This window comes from Eptatretus burgeri, chromosome 8, assembly GCF_056783735.1.
Source record: "Eptatretus burgeri isolate ZD-2024b chromosome 8, Ebu_testis_v1, whole genome shotgun sequence".
NCBI lineage: Eukaryota > Metazoa > Chordata > Myxini > Myxiniformes > Myxinidae > Eptatretus > Eptatretus burgeri.
Genome location: NC_140968.1, coordinates 4,364,313 through 4,387,144, shown reverse-complemented (window position 1 = coordinate 4,387,144; position 22,832 = coordinate 4,364,313). Strand labels below are relative to the sequence as shown.

Sequence of the window (22,832 nt, the reverse complement as noted above, 5' to 3'; positions counted from 1 at the left end):
TCCCAGAATGAAAGGGCCTCTTGGTTTGGAGTTCTTTTTAATCGTTTTGTTTAGCGTTATAATCCCGTGAGATAATTAAGCATATACAGTATACTTCACTGATAAAGGGCAACTGTTTGAAAAATATTCAGTGGGATCCAACATCCGCAAGCAATTTCAAGCAGGCAGTACAGTCAGATTGACGTCTCCTCTCAAGGACAGCATTGCTTATGTGCTGCTACCCCAATATAAGCATATGATCCTTGGAGATGGCTCCCGTTGGTTAAATCTGATATCGCTGGAGATCGAACCAGCAGCAAGAAGGCTCGAGTGTGAGCTCAATACCCGACGATTATCCTTTCACTCCGATCCAAGAAAACAAGCAAAGTTAGTTTATTATGACGTGCCAGGGGAAATGAAAAGTTAACAAGAATACAAGACCTCATGGAGGACATAGTCCTCAACCACATTTTATGAAGAGGGACGTGGACCGGAGAGATTTTACATTTAAACAACGAAATAAAAAAACCCGAATATGCAGGTGCTGGAGATGCAGGTGCTTTACATCCCACTGTAAAGTGTATATAAGTAAATAAATAAATACTTCAAGGTGGTGTGCAGGTACCTACAGGTAGGGCACCACTTATCCGGCAAGCATGGGGAATTAGGCTTGCTGGTTTTGGAGATTTGCCAGATATCAGGTCCTTATTATACCTATTGTGTACAATATGTATGATACAAACTGTACATATGTATTATTTTTATATTAATTTGTAATAATATTGGGGGGGGGGGGGGGGAATTATATATATATATATATATATATATATATATATATATATATATATATGTATTCACCACCCATGTGGACAAGGTGTGAGCGGCCGCGGACAAGACTAGCACTATGCTTCGGCAACGGCATGATATATGCCTAGGCCCTACTATATACGCAGAGAATTGACGATATACGAGTCAGACCGAATCCAATTCTTACGGCGAATAGACGATTTACGAGTCAGACCGGAAACCGGAAGTGGAAAACGAAACCGACATGTCAAGTATTTGTATGCTGATCTGGTACCCGACTCCACGAGCGAAGTCGGGTTCCAGATCATTTGTGTGCTTTGGACGCAATTTTCGCTGATTTATAGTTTTGCAATCACTCCAAACATGTTTTACACACACAGAAGACTGCTCCCTGGCGGGGAGAAGAGAAAATTTAGCTGAAAACATTTTTTTTCATCATTTATTTCAATTTCGTTTTCCACTTCCGGTTTCCGGTCTGACGCGTAAATCGTCTTCGGTTCCGACTACATCCCTGGATGACCTATTGGTTGCCTCGTGGTGATTCCATGACGTCATTTCGACTGACCAATCGCAGACACAGTAGTCTAAAAACAGACGTAGAAAACTCGTCGTATGACCGAATTCAACCGAGTACTTCAGGTCGCCTGCGGGCGACCTAATGAGGGGACCTGGTACTACCATTCTGAGTTGGATTTAGCCGTTCCGCTGTTCAGTTTAGCTAGCGCAACCAAAGGGAACCCGAACTAGGGAGTGTCTGTCCTGGGGGCCCAGCAACCAAGTTGTCTGACAGTGCTCCTGTCTAAAATCTTTTTTAGACAGGATTTTCTAAAATCCTCAAATTTCATCCAATTGACTTGAAATTTGAACAGAACTTGCAAGTCAGGTCAATGAATTCAACCACCTATTACGTTTGAGGTTAACATAGGTCAGGTCAACATAGGGCAAATTTTTTTTAATTGTTTTTAAAATTGTCAATTTTCATCCTATTGACTTGAAATTTGAAGACCATTTGCAACTTATATTAGGTCGCTGAATTCAACCAACGATTAAAATTGAAATCAACATCGACAAAAGGCCAATTTGGACCAAATTTCTAAAATCCTGAATTTTAATCCCATGAACTTGAAATTTGAAGAGCATTTGCATATCAGGTCGCTGAACTCAGCCACCTATTAATTTTTAACCAAAACCACGAGGTTTAGCAAAAGGCCAATTTGGGGCAAATTTTCTCAAATCCTCAATTTTCATCGAATTGATTTCAAGTTTGAACAGGATTTGCAAATCAGGTCAATTAATTCAGCCATCAATTAATTTTAAGGCTAAAAGGTCATCACAGGCCTAGTTTCTAAAATTGATAGATAGGGCCAAAAACTATATAGAAATCACTATCTCAAAAAGTTGTGGACGAGTTATGACAAAACAAGGTGGATGAGTTAGATAGATGACAAGAACAAGCGGATTGGATTTTGGTTCAGCTCCAGCCCATCAGTGGGATATAAAACATGAACTGTTCCACCTGGCAAAGGTATGCGCTCTACCAAGTGCCATTCTACTTTTTGCTGTTTTGCCAAGTTGTCGCTCTACGAGTAATGTTTCATTTGTTTGTTACTTACGAAATCTAAAGATTTCGTAAGCATGGGGATCAGACAGATCAGATCAGACGTAATCTAAAGATCAGACAAATCTAAAGATTTCGGAAGTATATTAATCACTTCCATCCTCCGTTTGTGTGTTTGTTTGTAGACACGATAACTCGAGAACGGAAGAAGCTACCAATGTCAAATTACACCACGTGATTCAGGAGGGTGATGGCTAGCGCTGATTAGATTTTGGTCAAAATCGGTCAAAGGTCAAGGTCACAGTGAAGTCAAACATCCAAAACATGATAACTCGAGAAAAGTTACCACAGGTATTGTTGACAGAGCGTGAGTTTGGAAGATCGAGGTAAGTTCGGCGGAATTTGTGTGTCAATTCGTCGAGTTATGGCTGTTGTAAAAATGTCAGTGTTATAAAATAATATTAAATAATTCCATAAATTCCTGTGGAGAAATGGAGTATTTTTGCTTCGGTCGGCGTTACGAGTTTGTTTTAACCTCGATTTTAATTTTGTCTTCGGTTTTTGCAATCGCTTAGGACGCTTAACACCCGGTTGTCGAAATTCTGGTAAAATCGGATGTTTTGGAGACGTTTTAAGATTGTATAAAAATATTTCACCCGCCGCGTCACGGCTCGTCACGTGGCGCAGCGCGCTCGAGCAGACGCGTCGTTGAGTCACGTAAAGGTTTTGCGTGTGCGCGCTGACGTCATCACGCTCGCCCCGGCGTCCTTTCGAGTTGGGGGGGGGGCGTCGAGTGTGACCTTTACGTTACGTTAATCCGCGGTAACTCGAGAACGGAAGAAGCTACCGATGTCAAATTACACCACGTGATTCAGGAGGGTGATGGCCAGTGCTGATGAGATTTTGGTTAAAATCGGTCAAAGGTCAAGGTCACAGTGAGGTCAAACATTCGATTTTTGATGGTTTGGTACAGAATCATCGTATAAACTTCTGCTTTGCGTCGCTACCTTCTCTTGAGACAGCTTTTATTAGACAAGGTCAGAGGTCAAGTTGACGATTTTGTAAGTACCAGTCTATGACTGCTTGTTTGTTTGTTTGCCAGTACAGAACTTTAGTGATTTTCTCCACAACTGTTTGTCGGATTGAGACAAAATTTTCACCATAGGAACGACTTAGTCACTCATGCAGAATGTTCTAATGATAATTATGATGTCATAGGTCACGTGATGTGGCAGCATGTTGGAAAAATGGAAAAATGGAAAAACTTTGGACCTTTATCTCTGAAACTGTACCAAGGAAAAAACGGAAACTTGGCACACGGCAAGTACTCCTCATGGGGAACAAGTGTGATTAAAAAAAAAAATGACATCGTAGGTGCCTTCGTTATGACATAATAATTGCACATGTAGAACGCTACATCTGATAAGTATGAAAAATTTTGAGGGTAATCTAGGGATAAAATGGTCCACAGAAAAAAAAATTTGATGTCATCGGCTCCGTGATTCGGCAGTTATATTGTTTAAAAATAAAAAATAAAATAAAAAACCTTCAAAAATCTTCTCTGAAGTGACTGAACAGATCGAGGTGGAACTTTACATTCGGTATGACTGCCTATCCATGAGGAACAAAAGGTTCACACATATGATGTCATAGGCCAGATTGTTTGGTAGCCATATTAGATTTACGCTAATGGCTGGACAGAGCAAGGGGAAACTTCACACAAATGTTCCCAAAGCCTAGGGTGTACAATTTTGTTGAGGAATCATTGATAGGTCATATGGTTTGGCAGACATATTGGATTGAAGAAAATATTAAATAATGTTTTCTCTGGAACCGCTTATTCAATCGACGTGAAACTTCACAATTCTGATCTAGTAGTGGTGGGGAATATAGAGTTTAAATTTCAACTTGATCAGACACATGGTCTGGCAGCTAGAATTATTGATTTTTTTTGATCCGAGTTATTTTTGTTTCAAAAAAAATTATTATTATTATTAGTATTTTTTTTGAATAAGGCTCACTTGGCTGTGCCTGGATGGGTGCGAGGGTAGAGGGGTAGCAGCTGAAACCCGAATCCTATCCAGTTTCCTCCTGATGAATTAATCTTTGCTTTTTGCTTGTTTGGGTTCCTTCTGATTACTCCATTGCAGGACTCGTACCTATTTGGTCTTCCATTTGATCTGAATTGAATTTATGTTAATCCTGTTCTAAATTCAATTGAATAATAATTTTAAAACGTCATGGGTCAGGGTCAGGTGTCCGATCAAAGCGGGGTTGCATCAAAGCGGGACGTCTTGATACCCGGTCATCACTGCCCGCAGTTATAAAGTGTCAGTTCTAATTATGTCTTATTTATTACGTAACACAACAGTACACAAACGCCACACAAAATACACCACATAAAACAACACAAACACCACACAAAACAAGTGCTGGTGTGGGTCTGCAATGTCTGATTGCTCTTTTTCTTGTAAGAGACTATTTTTTCTATCACCAACGGCCAAATAATAAAAGAGTAAACATGGACGGATGAACAGACCGACAATGTAAAATGTAAGTCCCCAGCAAAGCTGACACCCAGTTAGGAGCTAAAAAGAAAAGGTAAATAAATATATGCAACTTTGCCAGTATGTTCTGATAAACCTCGTTCAGTACAACATGAAATAAACAGAAATATTTTTTCATGGAAAAATGACACGGGTTAACAAACATAGGACTCATTTAGTTCAAGCAATGTGGAGAGACCTTTATTGTCGAGGCGGTAAAAATGGAACAAATAAACTTTTATTTAAAAAAAAAATTTTTTTTTGTAGACTACGTCGAGGCTCGTGTAAGAGTTAATACAAATAAACATACAACAAGGCAGGAGACAAGAGGGAAGAACAGAGACAGTAGGAGATCTGTGGAAGGGAGAGGGATGGGGTGGAGTACACGGGGTAAACAAAATGGTACTACAGGGACTTTCAGGAAGGGAAAGTCCCTTACACGAGATGTAACAGATTGTTGTTAATGAAACAAGAGCTCATTGTACTCTCCTTCAATATCAACCAGTTTCAAAGAAAAACGACGAAAATACTGTACAGGACACTTAATTGATGATAGTTTAACATATATCATCATCGTGAAGCAAAATAAAAGAAATAGCCAAAAGGCTGCAGGTTCTAAATGCGCGCGCACACACACACACATGCGCGCACGCACGCACGCACGCACGCACACACGCACACACACACACACGGAGCACGGCTGTGCCCCCTGTAAGGTAGGGCATGAATTTGGCATTTTTTGTTCACCACGACAGCGATAGCTCGCTTAGCGAAGGACATCATGGGATTTTTCACATCCAACGAATGCTGGCAGACGAGATTCCCGTTTTACATCTATCCGAGGGACAGCACACACATTGATGAATCACCCTGCCTGTAAAATGCCAGGATGACAGCGTATAGCTGAGTCGGGATTCAAACCGAGTCGAGATGGCTCAGAGGAAAGTGGCCGTGTACCTCTATGCCATCCTGCCAGACCTACTTGTGTAACTAGGCACAACTAACAACGCTCGTGGGTTACAAGGCAAGTCAGCCATCTCAACTCACCGTGTTTGTGCTGTAACCAATTTCGCTCCATGTAGTACATATAGCAGCTCTCAAACTCCTTCTCGCTGTAGTTACGAACATTGATGGGAACAAATGGATCGACTGCATCAAACCCTTCCTATATCGGGTCACATAGAGGGAGAAGGCGAAGAGATCTTCATCGTGCCTTTTCCAGCTGCACTGACATCCCACTGTTTCGCCAAAGCGGCGCATTCTCGAACCCTCTAACCTCGAACAACCGGCATTACCTGACCAAACAATGGTGTCGGCAAGTAGTCCAGAGCACGTCTAAACACAGATCCAGTTTGATTCGATTCCAGCACAATGGCACCATTCGCCTGAAAGACAAGTTGAACATCTTACGCTCAGTGTCGGCAAGGTGAAGAGCAATATTTTTGGACAAACTTTTCCTGTGAAAATGGGAAAATTACTGGTGAAGCCGAACCTTTTACAGATCCAGACATAGCATTATTATGCAAAGGATTTTTACAACACGATTTCACAAGTTAGATGATTTGCACGATTTCACACGTTCCCACAATTTCACATTGAAAAGGAAGTGGGAAGAGAGAGACAGAGACACAGAGACACAGAGACACAGAGAGACAGAGAGACAGAGAGAGAATTTGTGGAAGCACCACAGATGGAAGAACAATGCACCAAACAATAGGAGTGAAAAAAAAGAACAAAAACAGAAACAAACGAGAGGGGGAGCACTCGGTAGAGTGCAAAACCTCCGCCGCCAATACTGCTAGGTCACTCAAGTGAACCTGATATCCTATTCATTCAATTTGACGTCAACAGTGCTCACAGAGTTATAGTTTGCAACTTTCCCTTTTACTTTTAACTTTTACAGACTCAATTCATTCGTCATAACTAGATTCCTTGAGACAGAAATTGATTTTACATGGGTATATCCACTTGAAGTTCCAAAATCAGCCACAATTATAATTTTGGCACGTTTTTGTTGGAAATCATTTATAACATGTAGAAATGAAAAAAAATTCAAATATTTTTTTCAAAATGGCCGCCATAGCGGCCATATTTGAATTTGGACCAAGTCCAAAATCTAATGGCATGATCCTTGGACCATACCTAATCCCCCCACCAAATTTCGTCGAAATCCGTCAAGGAGTTTTTCCGTAATACTGTTCACAAACAAACAAACAGGGGTGAAAACAGTAACCTCCGTCCATCTTCGATGGCGGAGGTTAACAAGCAAAGGAAATGAGCACGAGATTCGAACTTGGGGTCACTTCCTCATGAGGAGAGCATTCACCAACAAACGAACAATGGCCACCAAATCTCAAACAGGTATATAAATGCTACATTTCCGCAGTACGATTCTGTCAGCACTTATATGTTCGTTTTGAGCAATTGGAAGTCTACTTGTATGAGTACGGCAGCAGGATGTGAATTGTGAGCCTGGTGCCTCGGGAGTCACACGATAAACTTACCCAATCACTCCGAATGAGTTTCCTGAGATTCCAAATCAGAGTTAGTTCTTCTGTCATTATCTAAAAGAAAGAAATATAGAAATAAAAAAGGCAAAAATGGTCAATCCCTCCACATACACAACAAAAAGGGCCACCAAAACCCCCCAACGAAAACACGGGGTGTGCGAGTGCATCTCCATGTCGGAGCAACACAATGCACAACCGGCCCATACATTTGTTGTATGGACAAGGGCTGGGGTCCCACGTGTTTTTTAAACACAGAGTGGTCTTCAGAGTAACGATTAAGACCTCTCTGTGGTTGAAAGGTCAAAATCTGCGAGCTTTTCTCCGAGTGACAAATTAATTGGTGAGACGTGCATTCTGTTTCCTTATTGGCCTTTTCCCAAATGCACCAAATGTGCTTTTCTAAAGAACTTGCTCAAGCCTGAACACACACTCACCAGGCTTTTGTCTTCCTTCGTGAGGACTGAACGGCCCCAAAGGGAATTGGCTCCATCGACCGCTACCAGCATGCGGACGTTTTTTGCCAAGCTGTACTGCTTCAGCTCCTTGAAGAGCATACCGACGATGTCAGATGCTACACGGGGTCGTGCTATGCCCTGTCCACACAAAGAAGCATTCACCAAGATATTAACGACAACCAATGACTGCCGAGACAACAACACAGCAAGCAACCTGAGTTTGCATCACAATGGTGTGGTGAGCAGCAGACGCAAGTGCTGATCAGTCAGTTATGTTGGGCAATCAGGAAGTGACAGAATCCAAAAAGCAATCCCATAAAAACAAGCTTTCAAATGATCACACGGAGCTTCTTTATGAAGCTTCTTGATTGGAGAAGTACAATATCATCCCGAAACCAGCAAGCAATCATCACAAAATGCACTCAACACCCACGGCTCAATGGCGACCCGAGGTGGCAACAATTCCACAAGATGCAAAATAAGTTTCTGTGTGAGCAGCAACACGGCGTAAGCTCGTACCTCGATGGTGTTGTAATACATTATTATGGAAAGAACAAAGCCTCACCTTATCCAAGACATCCAGCAAAAATGTTCCTTCTTCCGTAAATTCAGATTTGGTCCAAGTGTACGCCTTCTGGGTCTTCATCTGGTACACACAAAACAAGCGATCCTTCGAGGAAATACGATGCTTCACCTCATTTTTCAGCTTCAATGCATCTCCTTTAACGCCGCGAGCAATCAAACAAAAATAATGTGTTTCATGTTACGGTTAAGGTCAGGCAACTTGCTCAGTACATCTGGGGCTGGGTATATATACAGTGGGGAGAACAAGTATTTGATACACTGCCGATTTTGCAGGTTTTCCCACTTACAAAGCACGTAGAGGTCTGTAATTTTTATCATAGGTACACTTCAACTGTGAAAGACGGAATCTAAAACAAAAATCCTGAAAATCACATTGTATGATTTTTAAATAATTAATTTGCATTTAATTGTATTAAATAAGTATTTGATACATCAGAAAAACAGAACTTAATACTTGGTACAGAAACCTTTGTTTGCAATTACAGAGATCAGACGTTTCCTATAGTTCTTAACCAGGTTAGCACAGACTGCAGCAGGGATTTTGGCCCACTCCTCCATACAGATCTTCTCCAGATCCTTCAGGTTTCGGGGCTGTCGCTGGGCAACACAGACTTTCAGCTCCGTCCAAAGATTTTCTATTGGGTTCAGGTCTGGAGACTGGCTAGGCCACTCCAGGACCTTGAGAGCTTCTTACAGAGCCACCCCTGAGTTGCCCTGGCTGTGTGTTTCGGGTCGTTGTCATGCCGGAAGACCCAGCCACGCCCCATCTTCAATGCTCTTGTTGAGGGAAGAAGGTTGTTGGCCAATATCTCACGATACATGACCCCATCTATCCTCCCCTCAATACGGTGCAGTCGTCCTGTCCCCTTTGCAGAAAAGCATTCCCAACGAATGATGTTTCCACCTCCATGCTTCATGGTTGGGATGGTGTTCTTGGGGTTGTACTCATACTTCTTCTTCCTCCAAACACGGCAAGTGGAGTTTAAACCAAAAAGCTCTATTTTTGGTCTCATCAGACCACATGGCCTTCTCCCATTCCTCCTCTGGATCATCCAGATGGTCATTGGCAAACTTCAGACGGGCCTGGACATGCGCTGGCTTGAGCAGAGGGACTTTGCGTGCGCTGCAGGATTTTAATCCATGACGGCGTAGTGTGTTACTTATGGTTTTCTTTAATACTGTGGTCCCAGCTCTCTTCAGGTCATTGACCAGGTCCTGCCGTGTAGTTCTGGGCTGATCCCTCACCTTTCTCATGATCATTGAGGCTCCACGAGGTGAGATCTTGCATGGAGCCCCAGACCGAGGGAGATTGACTGTTATCTTGAACTTCTTCCATTTTCTAATAATTGCGCCAACAGTTGTTGCCTTCTCACGAAGCTGCTTGCCTATTGTCCTGTAGCCCATCCCAGCCTTATGCAAGTCTACAATTTTGTCCCTGATGTCCTTAGACAGCTCTCTGGTCTTGCCCATTGTGGAGAGGTTGGAGTCTGATTGATTGAGTGTGGACAACTGTCTTTTATGCAGATAACGAGTTCAAACAGGTGCAGTTAATACTGGTAATGAGTGGAGAATGGGAGGGCTTCTTGAAGACAAAACTAACAGGTCTGTGAGAGCCGGAATTCTTACTGGTTGTTTGGTGATCAAATACTTATTTCATGCAATAAAATGCAAATTAATTATTTAAAAATCATACAATGTGATTTTCAGGATTTTTATTTTAGATTCTGTCTTTCACAGTTGAAGTGTACCTATGATAAAAATTACAGACCTCTACGTGCTTTTAAGTGGGAAAACCTGCAAAATTGACAGTGTATCAAATACTTGTTCTCCACACTGTATATACATACATACAGACGAACAGGGACCCGAGGAACATTCCCACAGTGTATAATGTGACTTCAAGTCCACACCCTCACAAACTCCAAGTTATCAACTGCCCTTTCCAACCGCAAGTCCTCAACATTCCCCTTACAATCCGAAGCCCTCAATCCCCTCTCCACTACAAGCCTTCTCTCCCCCACTCCCCACCCATCACAACTCAATCCACCCACCCCCAGAGTCTCAACCTCACCCTCCCAACTCTGTCCCATCTTTGCTCTCCCCCCCTCTCCCTTACTCCCAAGACCAACTCTGTCCTCCCTACCCCACTCCTTACACTAATAAAAGCAAAAGGGCATTCCCACATCAATCATTACAAATTCCTTCATTACCCCATCGAAACAGCGGAATATTTAACTCTTTCCCCTTCCCATTCCATCCCACTATCATTATGCCATCACAGACTTCACAGAAACCGCGATCGAAACAGCAACAACATAGCTTTCGCATGTCATGGCCCATCCCGGTCGACCATCCAACTCACAATCCCGTGAGATATGCAGAAACCCCGTGGAACCTCAACTCTCAGGTGACCATGAGCTGCCTAATTGTGTCAATGAACAACTTGCAACCGATCATCTTCTTCCTGATGCTTATACAGTCAGCAGCCCGACATTCGCGGGGGATGTCCATTCTTGAAAACCACCGCAAAGCACAAATCCACGAATGTCGGGGCATTGTTTCAGTGGGGAAAAAGGAGAATAGGTTCAGTGCAGTTCATCATTCATAAGGGGAAATTTAAAAACTTCGAGAACATGAATGCACATCCTTACACTTTCATTAAAAATGCTTACAAGTAATTAAAAAAACACAACAGTAGATGATGATGATGATGATGATGATGATGATGATGATGATGATGATGATGATGATGATGATGATGATGATGATGATGATGATGATGATGATGATGATGATGATGATGATGATGATGATGATGATGATGATGATGATGATGATGATGATGATGATGATGATGATGAAAAGGGCGCAGGTGAGGGTGCTGAATAGTCGTGCACTGAACAGGATGCTTAGTTACCCACTGATTGATTTGAAACAATGAGCACAAAAGTTCACAAGCGCAAGGAATCACAGCAGGTCAAGGCAGCTGAGGACGAGAAGAGAGAGATAGAGAGATAGAGAGATAGAGAGATAGAGAGAGATAGACGCAGGATACGCTGCGCAGATGGACCCGTGCAGGGGATTGTGGGTAGATGGAGGAGGGCAGGGTAGTATGATCATTGATTGTTGGGTATGGTCCATAATTTGTGGGGGGGGGGGGTGGTGGTGTGGGACGGTTTATGCCCACAAAAACTGCGAGAAGCTGGAGCAGAGGGGCCACGAAAGTATCAGTTCACATTTTATAAAACTGCGAATAGCTCGGTTCTGGGAATTGCGAATCTGTGAATGTAGGGGGTTTCTTTTACAGTGTACGCACCCTAAGAAGTAAATAATGATGGATGTTTTCTTTCACAATGTCGCGAGATTCCTGGAACTCCTCAGAGAAAGACCTTGATAATGACATGGGGGTTTATGGTTCCCGGTCGAGTCGTTTAAGAGAAAATAGTGGGAAATAATAGCAAGGACCTGTGGAACGTCCATGGTAAAAGCCCTTGCTCAAGAGAATGCCACAGTTATTTGGGCGGCGGATTGATAGTTTCATCGTGTCATTACACATCCGGTACGTCAGCTGTCCACCATTGTGGAGGTGAACGTCCCAGAGGCAAGACAATGCGTCAAGTGAAAATGAAGCTCCTTATCCTATCAACAATGGTGAGCTACTACGCTCTTATGGGCTGCATAAAAGGTCTCGTGGAGGACCCAGATTCATATTTTTTTTGTATGTCAGACATTTGCATCTCCCAAACATGAATGCTTACGCTCACTCATAAGTCAATTCCTCCACTCTCAATACTAAAACATCAAGTCGGTCGGTCTACAATTTACAATTCGGAACAACTACAACATGGTGCACTACAGTACTTACTCTCGCTGTGTGTACAAAAAGTTCACTGACCAGGTGCACGGTTACACTCTGGACCCATCCACAAAAAACCCATTGTATGCCTCCAGTCCTCTGTACGATTTGAGTTGCTTTAAGGTACAGGCACTCCTTGAACAAAACAGAAAGTTCACAAAATCTGGATATGTGACGCCTGCTCACTTCTCGACGTCACAAGACCACTCCGTGTTGTCAATTGTGTAGGAATCTGTGTCGTCGATTAGATTAACCTAGTCCTGGTATATCTCTCTCTACTGACTTTGTCCAAGGTATGAGTAAAGTTTGAAGCCGTTTTAGAAGTCATGCCGATAACAAAAATACACCAATGATCATTTTTGTACGTGCTTTTGTTTGTTTCCCCGTCAGCTCCAAAATGGTAGTCGACCAGTGAACGGGCCGGAAGTATGACGTCATCGAAAACTATCTATAGGCAACAGACTGCTGCCTTGATTTCCCCCTAAAATAAATAAAAACTAGAGGGGGAGCACTCGGGAGAGTGCAAAACCTCCGCCGCCAATACTGCTGGGTCACTCAAGTGAACCTTATATCTTATTCATTAAATATGATGTCAACAGTGCTGACAGAGTTATAGTTCTTTTCTCCATTTTTTTTTGGGGGGGGGGGGGTTGGAAATCACTTTAAACATGTAGAAATGCAAAAAAAAGAAATCGAAATTTTGTTGAAATAAAAGTTGTAAAAATTTTTTTTTCTCTAACAATTTTTTTTTTTTTGGGGGGGGGGAGGTTGGAAATCACTTAAAATATGTAGAAATGCAAAAAATTTTTTTTTTCTAAATTTGGGGGGGGCGGGGGGTTGGAAATTACTTAAAACATGTAGAAATGCAAAAAAAAAAAAAAAAAAATTTCTCTAACAATTTTTTTTTGGGGGGGACCAAGTCACAATTTTTTTTGGGGGGGGGGGGTTTGGAAATCACTTAAAACATATAGAAATGCAAAAAAAAAATCTTTTTTTGCAGGGGGGGTAACAATTTTTTTTGGAGGCGGGGGTTGGAAATCACTTAAAACATGCAGAAATGCAAAAAATTTTTTTTTTTCTCTTAACAATTTTTTTTTTGGGGGGGGGGGACCAAGTCCAAAATTTAATGGCATGATCCTTGGACCATACCTAACCCCCCCCCCACCAAGTTTCGTCGAAATCCGTTGAAGAGTTTTTCCGTAATACTGTTCACAAACAAACAAACAAACAGAAAGGGGTGAAAACAGTAACCTCCATCCATCTTCGAAGATGGCGGAGATTAATAACCCGGGTTTGAAGCAAAAACATACCCACTGCCGATGTGCATATATATAATACATCGTAGTTATATAGCTCGGATAGAGTCCAATTGCACTGGTCCATAGGCTGACACCAGAGGCCTGAATCCTAAGGATTGAAGCCATAGGCCTACACTTACTGTGGCCTTCACGAGGCCCGTGACGCATATCGGCTCCAACCTTTTGACGTTTGATGATCCTTTTAACAGTCGACTTGGTTGTTTTACACTGAAGGGCAAACTTAAAGGGAGGGCATGGCGATTGTGAATATGACAACTCCGAAGATCTCTTTGGCTTCGCATCGCACAAAATTGGTGCCGTATGATTTTTCAGGTTACAATTGTGGGTGGAGTCAGATCAACTGTCCGACCAATGGGTGGAAAGGAACATGACACATGGACGGATGGACGAACAAAGCGTATTATTATATCAATGTATTTAACATAATATGAAGAAACACATTGTCATGTTGCGATCCTGCTGTCCCCATTTGGTGGAATCCGTACGTGCAACTCAGATGACGGAGTAGCAGGCCGTTGTGTGCTGGTGTCCTGGCCAAATTTTAACATACGAGTATTTTTGGAAATTGCCATTTATCCGTAGGTGTAGAATGTACATTTGATGTGGAGTTGAACTTCTTTGCTGAAAGCAAAGATTGTATCATATGTTGGTGATAATTTTAATAAGCTACATTCCAGTAAGTTCCGTAAAACCCTGACATTCATGGATTGGAAATTTGCAGAATCCAGCTCTTCATGATTTTGATTTATAAAATGTGACCCGCTTCGACTGTCGCAGGTCTCTGTGCTCCAGCTACTTGTGGTTTTTTTGTGGGCATAAACCATCCCTTACCACCATCCCCCACAAACAATGGTCATACTCCCCACCTCTCCCCCATCTACACACAGCCCCCTTCGTGACAACGCCCTACCCACAATCCCCTGCACGGGTCTGTCTGCGCAGCATGTCCTGGGCCTAACTCTTTCTTCTTGTCTCGCAGCTTTGACCTGCTGCGATTCCTCATGCTCATGAACCTTTGTGCTCATCGTTTCAAACCAATCATGGGTCCTAAGTGTACGTGGGTCTGCTCCCAAGAGCACCCTAACCTGCATCCCCCCTTCAGTGCATAACTCTTCAGGACTTCCACCTGTGTCCCCTTCAGTGCACGACTTTTCAGCACCCTTACCTGCGTCCTCTTGAGAGACTCACACCGGATTCTGATATGCATCATCATCACATCAAAAGTAAATAAAAACTTGTAAACACTACCTACTGTTGTTTTTCCACTTGTTGGCATTGTTCATGAAACTGTAATCATGTGCATTCGTGTTCTTAAACGTTTAAAAATTTCCCCTCACGAATCATGAACCGCCATGATAGTGTGTGTGTGTGTGTGTGCGTGTGTGTGTGTGCGTGCGTGCGTGCACATGTATATGATCTCACTAACCAAAATCGATGATCTAACTTTCAACCCCACCATAGTTTGGAAATTGTGTCGACTACTCCACCACCTACGGCACCACGGTGAAGGCCGCCATGTTTGTTCACATTGCATTGTGGGTCGATTCGCCAAAATAAAAGTCAAAACAATTTATTTTCATTCAACAACTCGGATAACAAATTGGAGATAAAAATTAGTTTGTGTTTAATGCACGCTGAGGCGATACCGGAAACTAACGAGGTTTGGATTTATGTTCATATTTTCCATTTATTCACTTTCCTTCCGGTTCTTCGTTCGTGTCTAGGCTTTGCCTATTTCATATTCGACGCCCTCAAATTGTACTACATAGGCCATGAAGTACTTAATAGATGTACTTGTGTATACTACAAACGGTACTTAGAAGTACTGAACCTTCATTCTGTCCTTTGGGGTACCTTTACACCCCCAAGCACAAATATAGTTGAATATTTCAGAAAATATCATCTTTTCGATTTATGTGTGTCGATGACATTGTTTGCTGGCAGGTTTCTCTCAAGTAGCTAAAATTTTGGTTCGATGGACGTATAATCGGCCGACTTATTACCAAAATTATTCCGGGGTGCATTCACACACCGATCGACCTCATCCTGGTGGGATATTAGGGGTGGGGAGGGGGGCTTGGAGAAGATAGCAAGAATAACACAAGAATGAGTAACAATGGTCCAGATAGGAACGGAATGGGAAATAATCAGCGTGTGTCGAAGAGATTGTGGACGTCCATAGGGGGAGCACATGAGGTAATGATGGGCAACACATTTGAAAGGCTTGAGTGAGGAGGGTGAGACAATGGCCACAGGGAGACACTGCCACAATCGGAGGAATAAGGAGGCAAATAAATTTGGGCCTTGACCATTTGCTTTCACAATCAGCCTCGACTTTGGGAGGGTGAGCACGTGATTGTTTCTTGAGAAACTTTCAGAAGACAGAGGTAGGAGATGGCAGGAGCAAAGCCAGGTGTAAACCTGTATAAAATAGAGCCCACCAATTTGCATCTATTGGGAGTGACAGATCTTGGGAGTCCGCCTCCTGCCTAAAGATACCAATCGGGTGGACGACGTTGTGTTCGACCACCTCAAGAGGAGCAGGTGGGAAGCAGGAGCAGCTATACTCAATGGAGTTCTCAATGAAAGCCTTGTACACCGTGATGAAAGGATGAATGCCTTAGCTTTATGGAGATTACTCAGATGGCGACTAGCCTTTGATGCTGGCTGGTTGATACAGTTTGATCCACCCAGTCAAGGTTATGGTAGATTGTGAGGCCAAGGGGTTCGAAGGACTGCACCTCTTCCACTAACTGTCAGGAGAAGTGGATTGGACACGAATGAAGAACAAGTCTTGTAAGAACGAGTGACTTGCCGGCATTGAACATAATGCTCTATTCTCGCTGACTGGCAGCTTGCCTTTTCCAAGTCTGCTGAATGGATTGCCGAACGCAGGAGGCGAATTCCCAATAACAGCCGGCCATTCACAATAGTGACATATCTTTCGACACAGGGTGGAGTCGTCACAAAAATGGTCAAGGTGGTTTTCAAGAGAATCAGACAGATCTCTGATATAAATCAAAAGCAATGTAGGTCCAAAGATGCTGCCTTGTGGCACCCCGGACTTGAGAGTAGGATCATGGGAATGGATACAACCCGGTGTTTCTACTCATTGAGGAAACGAAGACAACCACTTGAGAGAAGGGGCCTGCATACCAAAGTAAGACAACTTAAAAATCAAGGCTGGATGCCAAACAGTATCACAGGATCGAGATATATTCAAAGAGATGGCCATAACCTCTTGCTCGTGGTTCAGTGAATCGTTTGACTGCTGTGTCAGGAGTAACATATCCATGGTGGAATGGCCAGGTAGGAAGTGAAACTGGTTGTAAGAGAAGTGATGGTGCTTGAGGCTGGCTGCAATGATGGAGTTCTCCATTATTTTGCGTATGATAAGGAGAGGGCCGATAGGTCTGTAGTTGATGGGATCTGTTTTTGAACCTTTTCATTTGGATGAGAGCGATGTTCGCAACTTTCTGAGATGGAAAAAGTTGCCCATCATCGAAGGACATGTGAAAGAGAGAAACGAGAGAGGGTAGCTGTGCCACTGATGATTAGAGCACTTGTGCCATTATGTTGTGGAAGATGAGTCAAGCTGCGTAAGAAATGTCTCCACTATGGCAAGGGAGACGTCCGCATAGCTGCAGGGAACATTCTGTAATGGTGGGAAGGGTACAGAAGGGGACAGAGTTGAGACTTTGTCCTTTTCAGTCAAGACATTTCAAGAGCTTTATCTTGAGCAGTGCAAAGCATTTCAAAAGCTTTCCGGATCCAGATCTTCACCAAAATCCGTTCAATTCGATTTTGTCACACACCCAACTTGTCCATCAAGTTTCGTCCAAATCTGTCCACAACCTTTTGAGATATCCTGCTCACAAACAGACAGACCAACAAGCAGGCAGACAAACAAATGAAAAATCACTCAGAGCAACGCTTGGCAAAACAGAACAAAGTAGAACGGCACTCGGTGGAGCGCATAGCTCTGCCAAGCCGAGCAGTTCACGTTTTGTATCCCACTGATGGGCTGGATCTGAACCAAAATGGAATTGGCTTGTTCATGTGACGTAACCAACTGATCCACCTCGTTTTGTCATAACTCGTCCGCAACTTTTTGACATATCATGCCGTATATAGTTTTTGGCCCCATCTCTCAATGGTGAAGGATCACTTAAAAAAAAAATGAAATAAGTCCTCGAATCCAGATTCGGATCTTCACAAAAATCGAATAACTCCTTCCTCGTCGCACATCCAATCTGTCCACAAAGTTTCGTCCGAATCCGTCCACAACTTTTTGAGACATCGTGCTATATAGAATTTTTGGCCCTATCTCTCAATGGTGAAGAATCACTTGAAAAGTTATAGTATCCGGATCCTGACCAAAAATGTGGGTTACTGTCCTTGGCCAGTCACCTGCATACACAAAACATTTTCAGAACAAATTGTGCAAAAAAATAAAAAAAAAAGTGTGGCAAACAGACAGACGCTACAGACCAATATACTTGGTGAAATCATTTTTCCAGGTAACAAACAGGGGTGAAAGCATAACCTCCGTCCACCTTAGGTGGCGGAGGTAAAAAATGAAAAAGTCAAATGTCGGGTAGGATAAAAGTGAGAGTGTAACATGAGAGTTACCTCTTTGAGGAACTTTTCATTGCTGATTCGGAACTTCCTCAGCCAATTCACTGCTTGCGTTGGCTGGTCATAACGGCCCTGGCGGTAAGTGGACGGCAGCAAGTCCCTGCAGTTTTTCACCCACAGGTGAGCTGTAGAGAAACGATTGACGCGTCCGGGCTGAGAACAAGTTGCAAGCGGTATGTTTGCTGAAAACCCTATAAATGTTTCGGCCATGCAGGAAAACATTTCCAAGATGAGCATGAAAGCGAAGGGATTGAAATGGACTAATTTTTCCGGTTGAGGGCATGTGTTTAAAAAAAAAAAATCCAGTAACATTGGTATTAATATTACAAAAACTCTCATCGTGTATGTATGTATGTATGTATGTATGTATGTATGTATGTATGTATGTATGTATGTTCCCAAAATACAGCCAAAACAGTACACAATAGCGCAAAAATTTTAGGGCCACCTTACTCACCCTTCTCCTGCGGTGTGCAGTGTCAAGTTTCGTTCAAATCAGGCAACGAAAAAATTATTAAAAAATCAATTTCTGATTCAGTCAACTACTCTTCAGGATTATTTGATCAATGCAAACAACCACAGCGGTATAGTTTGCTGGAGCTATCTTTTTCCTTTCTTTCTTTTTTGAAATGATTTTCTTAGCAAACGCTGTCACAACGGGAACCCAACGGGTTCACGGGTCGTCTAGTAGGTATTAAATTTCTTCAAGTGTCATCGTGCAGTTCAACTCTAACCTGGCATCAGATACAAGGCACCTTAGCTTGGCAAGTGAGTCAAAAGGAAAAAGACACCAGCAACACAAAAGAAAGTTTTTTTTTTTCCATACCGTCAGGTACGTGCACTGTTAGCCAGCCCTGTGTTGAACAGTAATGCACTATGTGGTTCAGCGTAATGCTCTTCCCACTGCCTTTCTTCCCATCTGATTGGCATCGTGTTAGGGTTAAGCATCTTGACATCGTGCAGGTGTTCCATCCAAAGTTGTACCTTGGTTCATAAATCGTTTTTCAGCTTTTGTGTTGCATCACTTTCAGGTCAAACGTCCAAGATGTGAACATGCCACACTCTGATGGAGTCAGAGGTACTTTAACAGGAACAGGAGGTGCATGTCATCATGCATTTAAACAAACAACAGATGCCAGATTGATTCAGGGTATTACGATGAATCTATTCTTCCGTATGCAGCACATGGTTGTGGCTGTGAGAAACTGATGTGCCGCTGATTTAGTGCCCCCTTTAGGTGAGAGCAGGAATTTGGAACTGTTCAAGGTGCTGGTGTTAACTCGCCTAATATCCATGAAGGACGCCATGGGATCTTGCATCTACCAACTGATGCGGGCAGATGGGAAGCCCAGTTTAATGTCCATTCAATGTCCGCCCCATCTCTCGATGGTGAAGAATCGGTTAAAAATTAAATAATTCTCGTCACCAGATCTGGATTCGGACCTTCACCAAAATTGAATCAATTCTTCCTGGCATTCCCAACCTGTCCACCGAGTTTCATCCGAATCAGTCCACAACTTTTTGAGATATCGTGCTATATATCATTTTTAGTCCGATCTCTCAACGGTGAAGAATCACTTGAAAAAATTCTCAGATCCGGATCCAGATTCGGATCGACACCAAAACTAAGCGTTGCTGTCCTTCGACGGTCACCGACACACACAAAAAGTTTCAAAACGAATGCTTGAAAACTATAGCCAAAAATCGTGTGACAGACAGACAGACAGACAGACAGACGTAACAAACAAATAGACACAAATACAATCATATCACTGATTCCAGATCAGGAAACAAATGGTGGTAATTGTGAGTTCAAGGATACAGATGAGGTAACGAGCGGCAGGGAGAGAGTAATTGGCTGAAGAGAGGTAGCTAATGAGCTCCAAGGCAGGCTCACGAATCATTATGCAAGCCTCATTGAAGGCTTCAACCTGCAAAGCATGGCATGGTATACATGAACATGCTACAACTCAGAAAAACTTGATGATATAGTATACCGATAGGTGTGTCCATAATACGAGTAATATATTAAGGACACTTACATCAAAAGGAAGTTGCTTATCTCTACAGTCTACACCCTCCCCCCACCCCCACCCCTACTCCAACCACCCCTCCCCCACCCCCCCCCCACTTCTCACAACTTGATCATTCCTTTCTGTACCCACCTGCTGGGCATACAGCTTTGGCCTTATTTGGGGGAACACCACAGCAAAATCTTCTGGCGGCACTGTGTAATACATTCCCAGGTGCATCTGATTATGCTTGGCCTGCAGGCACAAATTACAATGAGGCCTGTGAAGTATTTCATTCTGAAGATTCAAGTGGCTCTTCCCTTTGAATGAGATTATAACAATGGATATTTTTAAAGGAAAATTAACGTCGTGGACACTTCAAATTATAATTAGCTACTACGTGAAGTAACCTGAAATCCCCAATGCCACAAACCGGGTCAGACTCCGTGGTGCGAAATATGGAAGGAGGAGCCGCTGGTTCTGCCTCAGGTGTGATGGAGCTAAGATTGCGAGAGAGCTTTCCCGTGTATGACCCTTGGAAAAGCTCCTGGAAGAGGGCACAGATCAGAAACACAGCCACAGGATTGCATTTGTGCACAATTTATGGCAAATAAAAATCAAATCACTGCACACCTATCTGGTGGTACACCGACATTGAGGAATCACAATACAAAAAAACAAATCAACATATTGTTACGACTGTGGAAATTCGCAGAACACCATAAAGGGTCCGTAGTTCAGTGAGATCAATAAGTCTGTGTTCAGTTAGATTTCCCCACCGTTATTTAATGGGTTTTATTCGTGTTCACCGGGCTGTGACCCTTTGAGGTAGGTTTTTATTTCTCTATAGTTATTTTGAACCGACATATCTCGCCCACCATTACAACAACCACCACCATCTTCGCCACTACGCCATCCTCCACAGACCATGCTACGACCCTTTCCGCGTCGAAAGCGGTCCGAGGGCACCAAGAAAAGGGAACAAGGAAGGAACTGCGATGACATGTGGGTTTTTTACCGCCTTTTTTCTCCGAGGCTGGTGTGACGAGAAGGGCGAGGCAGCTCGCTCGCGATTGGTGGATACGAGGAGTGAGGCGGTCGGAGTTGAGAAACGCCCCTTTTCGAGAAGCTTCTCGAAGGGAGGCGGAGCCGAAAATGGGGAGGGGCGAAGGGCGGAGCCCCAGGCTATATAAGGCAGACAGCCGCGAGCCTTGGTTTCTCCTCCTCTTCGTTGGCACTCTTTTCCTGGTCTGGTCTCCTCTCTTCGTTTTGTGCCCTTCTCTTGGTCTGGTCTTGTATTGGTCTCTGGGTCTGTGGAGCGACCCGTACACCAGAGGCGTGGGTCGGTGGAGAATCTGGGCGATGTACCGGAGACGCGGACGGGAGGCGCAGCTCTGCCAGCTGTGGGGTGCGAACCTGCGCGTCCGTGGAGGACAGTGCCAGAGAGAGCTCGCCGACCATCGAGGCACCTCGAGGGTGCAGGAAACCTGCTACGGTCTCGCGGGACCCGTTCGGTCTCCCAGGTCCCGTGTCATAAAGAACCAAGTGGTCCAGCCTGACCCCCTTGTCTGTGAGGGGGTCTTTTCTTGTGTTTCTGTTGGGTTTTTGAATGAATGTTGTCGTGGCGCCATCTGTTAAGTAAAACTGTTAAGTGCATGTACATTCTCATTGTAGTCGGTTGTATTGCTTTCTATTTGCCTTGCTTGTAAATACGTGCATGATTCCTTGCTTGTGTTATGTGTAAGTAATAAATGTCCTTGTGTGAAATGTATCCCGTTCGTTGCGTCCTCCATTCCCCATTAAAAATGCCATCTTGCATCGCGGAATAATTAGTTGGGTTTTAAACACCCGGTAAGGAGAATCGGATCCATCGAGGTCGGCGATAATACCCGCTCAGTTATCGCTGTAGAACGGAATGAACCACTTAAGCGGTTCGTGTCCCAAGCCAACCTGTGGCGAGGTACGGCCCCTCGGTAGGTTACCCGCGCGAGTACTTAGGTATTTCGATATTCGGCGAGTGACCCCATTTCGCGCGGGTAGAATGCGGACTGGGCTGTGGTGAGGTTAAACCCCCACCCGTGATTGGTTTCTGGCGATAGTCCCAGGAGGGTCACGACTGAATTGTCTGTCCGGTGGGCGATGCGGCTGCTATTAGTGGAAAGCGGCCGATCGCACGCCGGCGGGCGCGAATTCGTAACAATATTATATATATATATATATATATATATATATATATATATATATATATATATATATATATATATATATATATATATATATATATATATATATATATATATATATATATATATATATATATATATATATAACAACATGACAAAATTATCACTCAATTAGTACACACTCAAAATGAACTTCAACCACTGGGTGTGCTGACATTGAGGTACACGTTTAAAGACATTTCAAGTCTCTAAGGTCATAAACAATTGATTTGACACACGATACGCAACTTTGGAAATGAGGTAATCCACCTCGGAATGCTTGGCACACATTTGCAGAAACTTCTAGCAATAAGGGCCATCAGGACAGCCCAACATATATCGTGT

General features: G+C 43.2%; 1 protein-coding gene across 3 annotated transcripts in view; it reads right to left on the bottom strand.

Moving 5' to 3' along the window:
- Positions 1–22,832, bottom strand: part of DAP3 (death associated protein 3) — a 47,317-nt gene that overhangs the window by 3,579 nt on the left and 20,906 nt on the right. For 2 of the 3 annotated variants that reach the window (XM_085890695.1, XM_085890698.1), the window contains exons 3-12: positions 20,699–20,812; positions 20,419–20,520; positions 20,076–20,184; positions 19,080–19,172; positions 18,248–18,378; positions 8,421–8,501; positions 7,835–7,993; positions 7,395–7,454; positions 6,186–6,275; positions 5,938–6,055 (exon numbers count right to left, since the gene is read on the bottom strand). In XM_085890695.1, coding sequence (XP_085746821.1) covers positions 5,938–6,055; positions 6,186–6,275; positions 7,395–7,454; positions 7,835–7,993; positions 8,421–8,501; positions 18,248–18,378; positions 19,080–19,172; positions 20,076–20,184; positions 20,419–20,520; positions 20,699–20,812 — 1,057 coding nt within the window. Of the gene's footprint in view, positions 1–5,937; positions 6,056–6,185; positions 6,276–7,394; positions 7,455–7,834; positions 7,994–8,420; positions 8,502–18,247; positions 18,445–19,079; positions 19,173–20,075; positions 20,185–20,418; positions 20,521–20,698; positions 20,813–22,832 lie in introns of all 3 variants that reach the window. The other variant, XM_085890697.1, reaches the window with a different exon arrangement.